The 10802-nt window shown below is 57.3% G+C and overlaps 1 protein-coding gene across 1 annotated transcript; it reads left to right on the top strand.

Moving 5' to 3' along the window:
- Positions 1–5123: 5123 nt before the first annotated feature.
- On the top strand, positions 5124–8452 carry NRTN (neurturin; the record flags this gene model as incomplete). The annotated part of the gene is made up of 2 exons (XM_079773050.1): positions 5124–5292; positions 8028–8452. 2 exons carry the CDS (start codon positions 5124–5126, stop codon positions 8450–8452), a joined length of 594 nt encoding a protein of 197 aa, XP_079629176.1.
- Between the last annotated feature and the right edge of the window lie 2350 nt (positions 8453–10802).

The raw sequence follows: 10802 nt of genomic DNA, 5'->3' as shown, positions 1-10802 counted from the left end.
TGTTCCTGGTTTACCCCCAGATGTGTGTTGCCAACTTGAGGCTGCCCTGGCCTCCCCATCCCCACTATGGGGTGGGGCTGGGCCCTGGGGCCCTCTGAGGGAGGGGACACATTTTTGTGGGCTGCAGAATTTGTTTCTTGTTTTGCAGAACCTTTGAGTCTTGCCTTGAGAGAGGCCCAAGTTCCGCCTGTCATAGGGCCTCAGTTTCCCCATCAGTGGGCCCCCCAGGGAACCTCCAGGGCCATCTGGGAAGAAGGAGACAAGCAGGGCTGTCCTAGGAACAGGCCCAGCTGCCAGCCAGGAGCCGTCAGCACTGATGGGGAAACAGAGGCACGGGCATGTGTGTCTGAGTGTTGGGCCCAGCTGTTGCTGTTGGCTGGTTCTGCAGAACTTCCAGAACCTAAATGACCCTCCAGGTGGGGGAGGGTGTCCTGGGCAGTCTGTTGTACAGATGGGGAAACTGAGGCTCAGTCAGGAAGAGGCAGAGCAGGGATCCGAACTCGGCTGTGTGGGGTCCGTGTGCTGCAGTATTCAGACACACGCCCTTCCCCAGTGAGCGGGCCGCGCCCACAATTGCCCCTGTGACTTCACAGCGGGGCCCGCTCTGCCTGTGGACAGTGACAGCCCTACTAGCCACCCCCTCGAGCCCTCCCCTGGCATTCCCGCGGTGCTGGCTGGCCCCCTGTGGACACTTTCTGAAGATGGGGAAACTGGGTTACGGCAGGACCAGGGACATTTCAGAAGTGAGGTAGAAAGGAAGAAGGGTGCACATGGAGGGAGGCACCGAAAGTGTGGAGACTGAGGCCTCTGTGAACAGAACGATCGAGATCACCCAGCCCAGACTGCCCCTCCAGAAACCCCTCCTCCAGAAAAGACCGGCATGGACATAGCTATGCCGCAGGGCTGACAAAGAGGGATGGACCTGTGGCCAGGGTGCCAAGATGGGGAGTAGAGAAGGCTCCCAGAGGAGGGGCTTTAGTAGCTAGGGCTTTGAAGGATAAGTAGGAGTTTGCCCAATGGGGACAAGCCTCAATTCCAGACTTCCCCCAGACTAGAGGGATGAGTGGATTGAGGGAGGGGTCACCTCTTGACCTTCCTGTCCCTGGGTGCAAGCATGAAGCAGGTGCCTCCCTGAGGCCAGGAGCTCTGCAGGATGGAGGCTGTTTACCTGGGAACAGGTAGGTCCCTGGGAAACTCTGTGAAAAGGCGGAGCCCCAGGGCGTTGCCTGGACCCCTAGGATAATGAGCAGCATTTCCTGGCACCACCAAGGAAGCTGCCAGAAACACCCACACACCCTCACCCTGATTGTCTGCTCCTTGGATGCTTAGAAGGACCTACCTGGTTGTGTGACTTTGGGCTATTCATCACCCCTCTCAGCCCGATTCCCCTCCCTCCCCACCCAGCCCTGGGGATTCTGGGGCCTCCAGCTGGAGGTGGAGGTCCAGCCTCGATCCCTCTTGCTGCAGTTCAGACTGGCCTGGCCCCCAAGAAGGGAGGGTGCTCCCTTCCCTCGACAGTGAGGACTCTCCAGGATCGGGACATGCCTGAGGGTTGGGAAAGGAACCGGCAGCCCTCTGGGCAGAGTGAGTGGCCCCTGAGATGCTAGCAGGTGTAACCTTGGCCGGGTACAGCGGTTCTGGCAGGTCAGTTCTCACCTGGGTCATTCTGCCTCCTCCACTGCCACGTGCCTCGCTCGCAGCCCACCGTGTGCGCTGTTCACTATTCCCCTGGGATCTTTGCAGTTAAGGACCCAACAGCACTGAGGGTGTGTTCATGTGTGTGTCCCTATGTATGTGAGCATGTAGCCAGAATGCAGAGCATGGTCGTGTTCAAGTGTGATCATGTTCAAATGCCATGTAAAATGCCCACGTGTGAACGTGTATGAGAGTGAAACACACTAGCATGTGGTAGTGTGCAAATGTCATAATGCACGAGTCTAAAAATGCCCAGGTGTGTGTGTGAGACATTAGTGTGAGTGTCAAACATTAGTGTGTGAGTGTGGTAATGCTTAAGTGTATGTATGTGATCATGTTCAAGTATGTGAGTGTGAAAACATGTGTGTGACTGTTCGAAGATTAAGGGTAAACACATCCAAGAATGTGATAATGTTTGAGTAGGAATATGAAAACACCCTAGTGTGTGAGTGTGGTAGTGTTTGGGAGTAAGTGTGAGAACTCTTAAATGTGTGTGTGACAGTGCTCAAGTGTGTGAATGTGAGGGTTTCAATGTGTGTGAAAATGTCCAAATGCATGGTTGTATGAAAACACTGATTGTGTAAATGGGATAGTGTCTGAGTGTGCGAAAACATCATGTGTGAGTGGGATATAGTGTGTGCAAGAATAAGAATGGTGAGTGTGAGTGTGAGGGCATCCACCTCCCCAGATCTCCAGGCCTCCATTACACAAGCACGCCTGGCCCCTCCCCTGTGCCCTCCACCACACCCACCTCACCCCCTCCCGGGCAGGTCCCTGCCAGAGACAAACCAGTTGGGTGACCCCCTTACAGAAAGGTCCATTGTTAACCAATGCTTATCAGCTGGCTTGCTGGGCCCCCTCATTGTCAGCCCCCCTGCTTTCCTGTCCCCCATCAGGGCTCTGGTGGGGTCTAGCGTTTCAAGGCCACGGGGAGGGGGGTGCTTAGGGAGGGGGACTCCTGTGGCCAGGCCATCTCTTGGCTGGTGTTTCATCCATCCTTCCAGCCCCCACTTAAGTCCTTAGCAGAGACAGAGGACCACAGCCTGGTGCTGTGCCCCGTCTTGTTCCAGCCTAACAGGGAAACTGAGGCACACTATTCCAAGAATTGGGTGTGAGAGCAAGCAGGAAGTTGGGGTCAAGAGAAAGCCGTGCCCAGTGGAGGACTTTTTTTTTTAATCCTCACCCAAGGATATATTTTTCCCCACTGATTTTTAGGGAGAGTGGAAGAAAGAGGGAAAGACAGAGAGAAACATCGATGTGAGAGAAACACATCGATTGGTTGCCTCTTGCATGTGCCCATCCAGGGCCGGGGCCAGGGAGGAGCCTGCAACCGTGGTACGTGCCCTTGATTGGAATCGAACCCGGGACCCTTCAGCCCACAGGCCAACGCTCTATCCACCCAGAGGTCTTGAGCCTGGGTGGGTTTCCCTGCTGTCTCCCCCTGCCAACTCTGTGACCTTGGGTAAGTCATGTGACTACTCTAGGCCTCAGTTTCCCCATCTGTGAAATGGGGATAAAGACTCTTTGTGAGGTTGAAATGACTTAATATGCATTGATTGTAGAACAGGATCTGGCATAAAAGGCGGTGGTTTGGGCACCTGACAAATGGGCTTGACCTCTGTTTGCTGCACAACCTTGAGAATGAAATACTCTCTCTGCAGCCCACAAGTTCCCGCAGGATCCATCCGGTCACCACCCCCCCCCGCCCCCCCTCCGCCTCATTCTGCTACAGCCACAGGGGGCCCTCTCCTGTTCCTTCAATGAGCCAGGCCTGGTCCTGCCCCAGGGCCTTTGCAAGAGGTGTGCCCTCTGGTATCCAGGTTTGTTCATATGCCCCCATGTCTAGGAGCTCATTCTCTGCCACCACCATCAACGGGAATAAAAATTGTGATATAAAATAGTGGCAAGCCCTTGGGGTGACTCCATGACATTTGTTCCCAAGCCCAGCTCAGCCCAGGTAGCGTGTGTTGTGTCTGCCTTCGAATTTCAGGTCCTTTTCTAGCCAAATGCCCTTGAACAAGCCCCTCTATCTGTTTTGTGCCTCAGTTTCCTCAGCTGCAAAATGGAGATAATAGTGCTCTCGTGGGCTCAGCACCCGACTTGGTATCGAGCAGGAGCTCAGTAAGTGCCCACTGTTGCTGTCCAGTGGGTGTAGGTCCTGTGCCTTTGCATCCATGCGAAGGGGGAGGGCTCTGTGCTCTGCCTAACCAAGCACGGCCAGGCCTACGCAAATCACATGCAAATGAAATACAAACACACAAATGAAATGCATATTGCCCGCAAATTGCTCCTGGGTGAGCAGTCTGCGCTCTGAGGTGTGCGCTTGGGGGCGCCCGGCACCCCACGGCCGAGCCCAGGCGCTGACCCGCGTCCAGCCCAGCTTTCAGCGCTCTGTGTAAATGTTTACACCGGGCCCGTTGCCAGACCCCGTGCGGGGCCGGCACAGGCAGCCGGGTGGGGGAATGTAAACGCAGGCTTGGGGCCACCAGGCAGCAGGGAGCTGCTCAGACATGGTTGTGGGGGGATAGGGGTGTAGGAGCGTTATTAAACACCTACTGTATGCACTAAGCCCGAAGCTCCTGATAGTCACAGCACTGAGTAATGGGTATTCTAACGGGGGACGCTTAGGGCTTGGTGTGTGGGGAGCAGTCAAGGAAGGCTTCCTGGAGGAGGCACCGGTCCAAGGTGAGACTGAAAGGGGAATGGGAGGGCAGGGGAGAGAAAGTGTTCTGGGTAGAAGGACTGGCTGTGCAATAGCCTGGAAGTGGGTGGAGAACAGCTTTGGTTCATCGCAGCCCCTTTCTGGGCATCAGTTTATCTGTCTGGAGGGTAAACCCAGGCTCTGAAAGGACAGCAAGTCACTCCCAAGAACATCATACGTAGGGAACAAAGTGTCAACCCCATGGTTTCTGCCCCCAGACTGTATTCTAATACCGGGTCTCCTGGCCACCCTTGTCCCACAATGCCCTCTGTTGGGATTGGCTTCACCTTTCAGTCTTTCCCTAAACACTCTGGGCTCCAGCTACCCCAACCTCCTGGCTGGACTGGCCAAGCTTGGTTCAGCCTCAGTTCCTTTGCACCGGCTGTTCCTCCTGCCTGAGATGCCACTCCCTTCTGCCTGGCCAACTCCTACTTTTGTTCAAATCTCAACTTTCCTCAACCCTCAAGAAAGCACTCTGGGACCCCCAGATGGGGTGGTCCCCTGGCACCCCTGGCACAGCGCCCACACCCTCCTCAGCAGCAGTTTTTCACAACCCTGTTCTGTGGTTCCTTGCTGAATCATGTCTGTTATCACTGAGCAGTGAGCAGCAGTGGTTCAAAATCATGGGCCCACTGTGTGCCCAGTGCCTGGCCCAGTGCCCTGTACCTGTTTGTTGCCTGGCAGACTGAGGCCGTTTGGCTGACCATCCCGTGCCCGCAGGCCGAGGATGCAGCGCTGGAAGGCAGCAGCCTTGGCCTCGGTGCTCTGCAGCTCTGTGCTCTCCATCTGGATGTGTCGGGACGGCCTACTCCTCAGCCACCGCCTCGGACCCGCGTTAGCCCCGCTGCGCCGGCCACCTCGAACTCTGGACGCCCGGATCGCCCGCCTGGCCCAGTGTAAGCCCTTCCCCCGACACAGGGATGGCCATACTGGAATGTCAGGCAGAGGAACCAGGCCACAGAAGCTTTTTTAAAGATGGGGTGGAGGGAGGATGCAAATCCCGAAGTGGCAGGTTGTGTGTGTGGGGGGGGCGTGGCTCCTAGGAACTGGGGTCTCCTGGCTTAGCTGTCACAAGGAATTAGACTCTGTCCCTCAGGGGCCAGATGGAGATTAGACCTGGGAACTCTGGCGGGGGGGGGGGGGGCACCCGCAGCACAGCGGGGGGCGGGAGGGGGAGGCTGGACCCAAGGCCCCAGTGACCTGCATGTGTTGATAGGGAACAAGAACCGGGGAGACGGAGAGAGACCTAGAAACAGAGACCTAGACATGGGGAAAGAGACAGATACAGAGATGTACAGAGGCAGAGACAAAGGTGGGAGAGACGTGGAAAAGGCAGTGCGGTAGAGAAGTGAAACTCCCACCCGAGGAGAATGGCCCAACTCCTCACGTGACCCTGGTGCCTGCCTTCTGCAAGTCCTGCATGGGCCCCAACCTTGTGTGTGTGCACACGTGACCACGCCGTGTGGTGTAGGCACAGGCCGGGCGCATGCATGGCGCCTGCGGGTGGGGGTTGCCTGCACGCACACCCGCCCTGCCAGGCCTCACAGTCCTTCTTTCTTGTCCTCACAATAGACAAGGGCGGCCTCCGGCACAGACTTCACTTCCGTTCCCAACACTAGCCCTTGTAGGCCGCGAAGCCCTTCCCAGGACACTGGGTTCCAGAGACCTGGGTGGGCCCCCAAAAGCTAGCGTTCCAGGACCTGGGGACAAAGCACCAATGGTGGAATCCACTGAGAAGAGTCTCAGCCCATGGGCGGGTGCCCGCCAGTCCTGTGTCCTGTCCCTGGGCCCTGCTGTGCTGGCGGAAGGGAGTGGCTATTGATCCCCTCAAGGTCCTGGGACTAATGTGCTGATGGTGGAATTTCAGGCTGAGGAATGAGGAGCAGATCTCATCTCTTTGTGTTCCAGACCCTATGCACGTGGCCTGGCCTGCTGGAGGGATGCAGGGGCAGATATACTGAAACATTATTCATTGTTTATTTGAAATTCACATTTAACTGGGTATCTGTATCATCTGGCAACCCCGCAGATAACTCTCTACAAGCACACCTAGAGGTGTGCACACTAAGTGGAGGAGTTGTAGGCACCAGAAGTGAGTCAGGCTCAAATCTAACCCCAGAGCAGACAGTGCTGGCTATCCCAGTCTGGCCCCTGGGCTGCAAGAACTGGGAAAAGGCGGCTCCTTCATCCCTCACTTTCCACTCTCCCAGCCACAACCACAGGGAGGACTCTGCGCGCCACGCTGAACAGATAGGGATCCTGGCAGAGGAGGGCCATCATCTATCTGAAGCTGAACCCGAAGAGTGGCAGAGCCAGGCTCAGAGCCTGGGCTTGTCTGCTTCCTGAGACCTGCTGTAGAAACAGACACTCAGGGTAACAGACAGTCCCTCCCCCTCAGGCTTCCCAGTAAGATACTTCTTTTGACAGCCAGGTGTGCCAGCCTTGGGGGCAGGTCCGGGCTGAACTCAGGATTTCCTCTCCCAACCTGTGACTGCAACCCGTCAGAGGCTGGGAGCCTCCTGCCAGCCATTCCCAAGTCTGCACTTCTTCCCTGGGGCTGCGGAGTACAGCAGATCCTCGAATAAAGTCATTTCCTTGAACCTAGTTTTGTTCCAATGATGAGATGCCGTAAGAACTTCTATATTAATTAGCCTTTGGTAAAACTGGTTTCCTTCTTTGTCATTTCGCCGGAGTTCCAAGAACCTACCGATGATGTTAAGTAAGGACTTACTGTACTGGGGCAGGGCCAGCCTCTTGGAAAATAAATTTAGGCTACGGGATCCTGGGATTCTGTGACTCTGGCACCTCCCGAGGGCAGCTGTGGGAGAAAAGGGCTGAACTTGGGCCAACTCGGGTGCTCGATGGAGGCAGGAAAAATGCTGTCCGGGTTTCTCGCTCTCACTGCCACCTGCTAGTGGTGTGGCCTTGGCCAAGTCTCTGCTATTTCGGGTACCCAGTTTCCCTACCTATAACATGGGAGTGGCCCTAACAATAGCTGCTGCCACCCCATGGGGTGGGGTCCCCACACAGGCCTCAGTGCCTGCTGCTCTTCTGTGTGTTCTGAGAAGCCCAAACACCCGGTTTGGGTTTCTGTATAGGGAAACTGAGTCCCATTGCACAGTAGAGCAACAGGTACGGAGTGGGGGGTTGTGAGCAGCCCAAGGGCTCCCAGAAAATGTTGGGGCTTTGAGTAGGGACCCCAGAGAGTGAGGGAGAGACCCATACAGCTCAGCTAAAGGGTAGGGAGTGTGTGTGGGGGGGAAGCCCAGCATAGGGATGGGATACACAGACAGTGTTGGGGGCGGGGCTGAGACACCCAGATGAGCTCAGCTCACTGGGGCAGGCTGGAAAGTGGTCCAGGGAACGCAGGAAGGGTTAGCCAGGCTCTGAGCAGCTCAACATAGGGCAGGGTCCAAAGAGGGATGTTGGTAACCTTGGGGGCACAGCGTAGGGGTCTGCATATGCACCCCTCCAACACCTTCCAGCGGGGGCGCATGGGCAGGAGTCTGGGAAATGCGCTAGCGCCCCAGAGTCCCCACAAGGGTCATTTTCTGCAGGGGAACAGCGAGGGTAGAGGACTCCCTCCCACCCACCCACTGATTCCCATCCCCTTCTCTCCCTCCCCTCGCAGACCGTGCACTACTGCAGGGCGCCCCGGACGCCGTGGAACTGCGCGAGCTGACGCCCTGGGCAGGGCGGTCCCCAAGTGTGCGCCGTCGGACTGGGCCCCGGCGGCGGCGCGCGCGTGCGCGGTCGGGGACACGACCATGCGGGCTGCGCGAGCTCGAGGTGCGCGTGAGCGAGTTGGGCCTAGGCTACGCGTCCGAAGAGACGGTGCTGTTCCGCTACTGCGCAGGCGCGTGCGAGGCGGCCACGCGCGTCTACGACCTGGGCTTGCGGCGCCTGCGCCAGCGGCGGCGCGTGCGGCGGGAGAGGATTCGCGCGCAGCCCTGCTGCCGCCCGACGGCCTACGAGGACGAAGTGTCTTTTCTGGACACGAACAGCCGCTACCACACGGTGCACGAGCTGTCGGCGCGCGAGTGCGCCTGCGTGTGACCCTACCTCACCGGTCCCGGCCGGACAGCACCCACAGTTCCAGCTGTCAAACCTCGCGACAGACTGCCCATGCGCAGAAGATGCCGTCGAGGTTTCGGGACTCTCGCGATAACTGTACAGAGATAAAGTGTGGAAAGTTGATGTGGGTCTTGATTGCGCGCACCAAGGGTGTCCGCGTCTGGGAGGGGCAGGAGGACGTGTGAGGAAGTGGCCCCATCTCCCCTGGGAAAAGGGGGTTGGGTGCGGGTGTCACCTGCAGCATGGTGGGGAGATTCTTTAGGGGGAAAGGAAAGAGTCAAAGAGGGTCCTGTCTCCGGAGTACAAGTGGGAAAATGGGGTTAACTGGGGCAATGTCGGCAGGGACTGCCCTTCCACCTCCCTGCAGGTCCCTGTGCTCCTTCCCAGCATGTCTATCCCAGCCAGATGTGCTGGGGGGGGGGGGGGGCGGGAGAAGTGAAGTTGGTGGAGGAAGGTGGAGTCACTCTGCAGAGGAGGAGACTGAGGTCCAGGTGGACCCGGGCCTCTCTCACCCAACGGGCATCCTCAGGCTGGGTCAGCCCCCACTATCTCCCGTTACTAGCTAAAAATACGCACGCGCTGCCCATCTCCCTGTGGGGATAGGTCTGGGGAGGGCGCCAGCCCCATCCAACCCCAAACTGGCGCCTGTTGGGGCAGAGCTGGTCCCGAGGGATCTAGGTCCTGGCCCATAAAAACCCTGGCCCGAGTTCGAGGGGGGATTTATGACGAGGCCCCGTGGAGGATGGAAAAAGTGCTGGGCGGTGTTTAGATTTGCCTGCAGTGTCACCTTGATGTTTGGCAGGCCGGGGAAGGGCACAGGGTTTTGAATTCCCAGAGCTGGGGGAGGGATCAGTGGGTCCCATCGTCTGAAGAGGGACGGGTGCGGGGGGCTGGCGCCCAAAAGACCAGAGGGTGTGGACCCTTCCCCTCCAGCCCCACAGACTGGGGGCTCCCAAGGGAACATCCCCTTCCCTCCTTTGCTGTTTCCCTGGACGGGCCCCCTCCCTTCCTTCCTGCACCTCTGAGTTCAGGACCACCCTCTAACCACCACACCCATTCCAGACACAATCCATGTCCAGAAGCTGGAGGGCTCGAATCAGAAGCTGCCCCCAAGAAGGATCACCTAGTCAGGCAAGCACATCCCCAGCTCCCTGCCCCCCAGGGCTCTGGTTGAAACTAGAGAAACTTGAGGCAGCTAATGGGAAGGACTTACATGGAGCTCCAAAAGCATGGCTTGGCAGCCAGGCCCCACCCAGCCAGTGGGTGGTCTGTTTGGAAGGCAATTTCAGGAGGAGGCTGGCTGGGGTCCCTGCCTGCCCCCGCAGTATTCTGACTCTGAGGTTTGGGGTGGTGTATTTCTCCACTGTTTGGGCTGACTCAGCCCAGTGTGGCAGAGGCTGGGGTTCCCAGACACTGCAGAAGCTGAGCCTCAGTTTCCCCATTGTAGATGGCTCTGAGCTTCAAAGAGGGATGTTGCTGAGCTCAGGACATACAACAGGCTTTGGAGCCTGGGTTTGTGGCGTGCGCGCGCGCGCGTGCGCGCGCACACACACACACACACACACACACACGCACACACTCCAGCCTCCTGGGACCTCAGCCTCCCTGTCTCCCACCCAGATCCAGCATCCCAACCACAGAGCTCTGGCTTAGCCCGCCAAATAATTGAAATGTAAACAGAGTTGCCCCCACAGACCCCTGGGGCAGGGGTTCTCAACTCATGTCACACACACACACACACACACACACGGGGCTTAGCAGACAGGATCACACATAGACCCACAGCCCACATGCTTACACACTCAGTTGTCATTCACACTCAGAACTGCACACTCAGAGGGGCACCCTCAAAGTCACCACTCATTCGAAAATAGAAGGACACAAGCCCTAGCCAGTTTGGCTCAGTGGATAGAGTGTCAGACTGAAGGGTCCCGGGTTCGATTCTGGTCAAGGGCATGCACCTTAGTTGCAGGTTTCCCTGCCATGGTCGGGGTGCATGCAGGAGGCAACCAATTGATGTGTCTCTCTCACATTGATGTTTCTGTCTTTCTCTCCCTTCCACTCTTTCTAGAAAACATCAATGGAAAAATATCCTTGGGTGAGGATTAACCAAAATAAAAAGGACACAGGATCACACATTCTGTCACACACTCACAGCCACACATACCCATGCTGGCCATCATGCTCCAAGCCCTGCATGATCACGTGTCACACACACAGCATCACACTCTTTTCCACTTGCTCTCCTTTGAGGGGTGGTCCCTGCCCTTGTGCCAGCCCTGCTCACACTAACCCCAAGACAGCCTGGCCCTACTTTCCAGTCCCTCTGGGC

Source organism: Cnephaeus nilssonii (assembly GCF_951640355.1).
Source record: "Cnephaeus nilssonii genome assembly, chromosome: 5".
Lineage (NCBI taxonomy): Eukaryota > Metazoa > Chordata > Mammalia > Chiroptera > Vespertilionidae > Cnephaeus > Cnephaeus nilssonii.
This window is presented reverse-complemented; position numbering and strand designations above follow the sequence as displayed.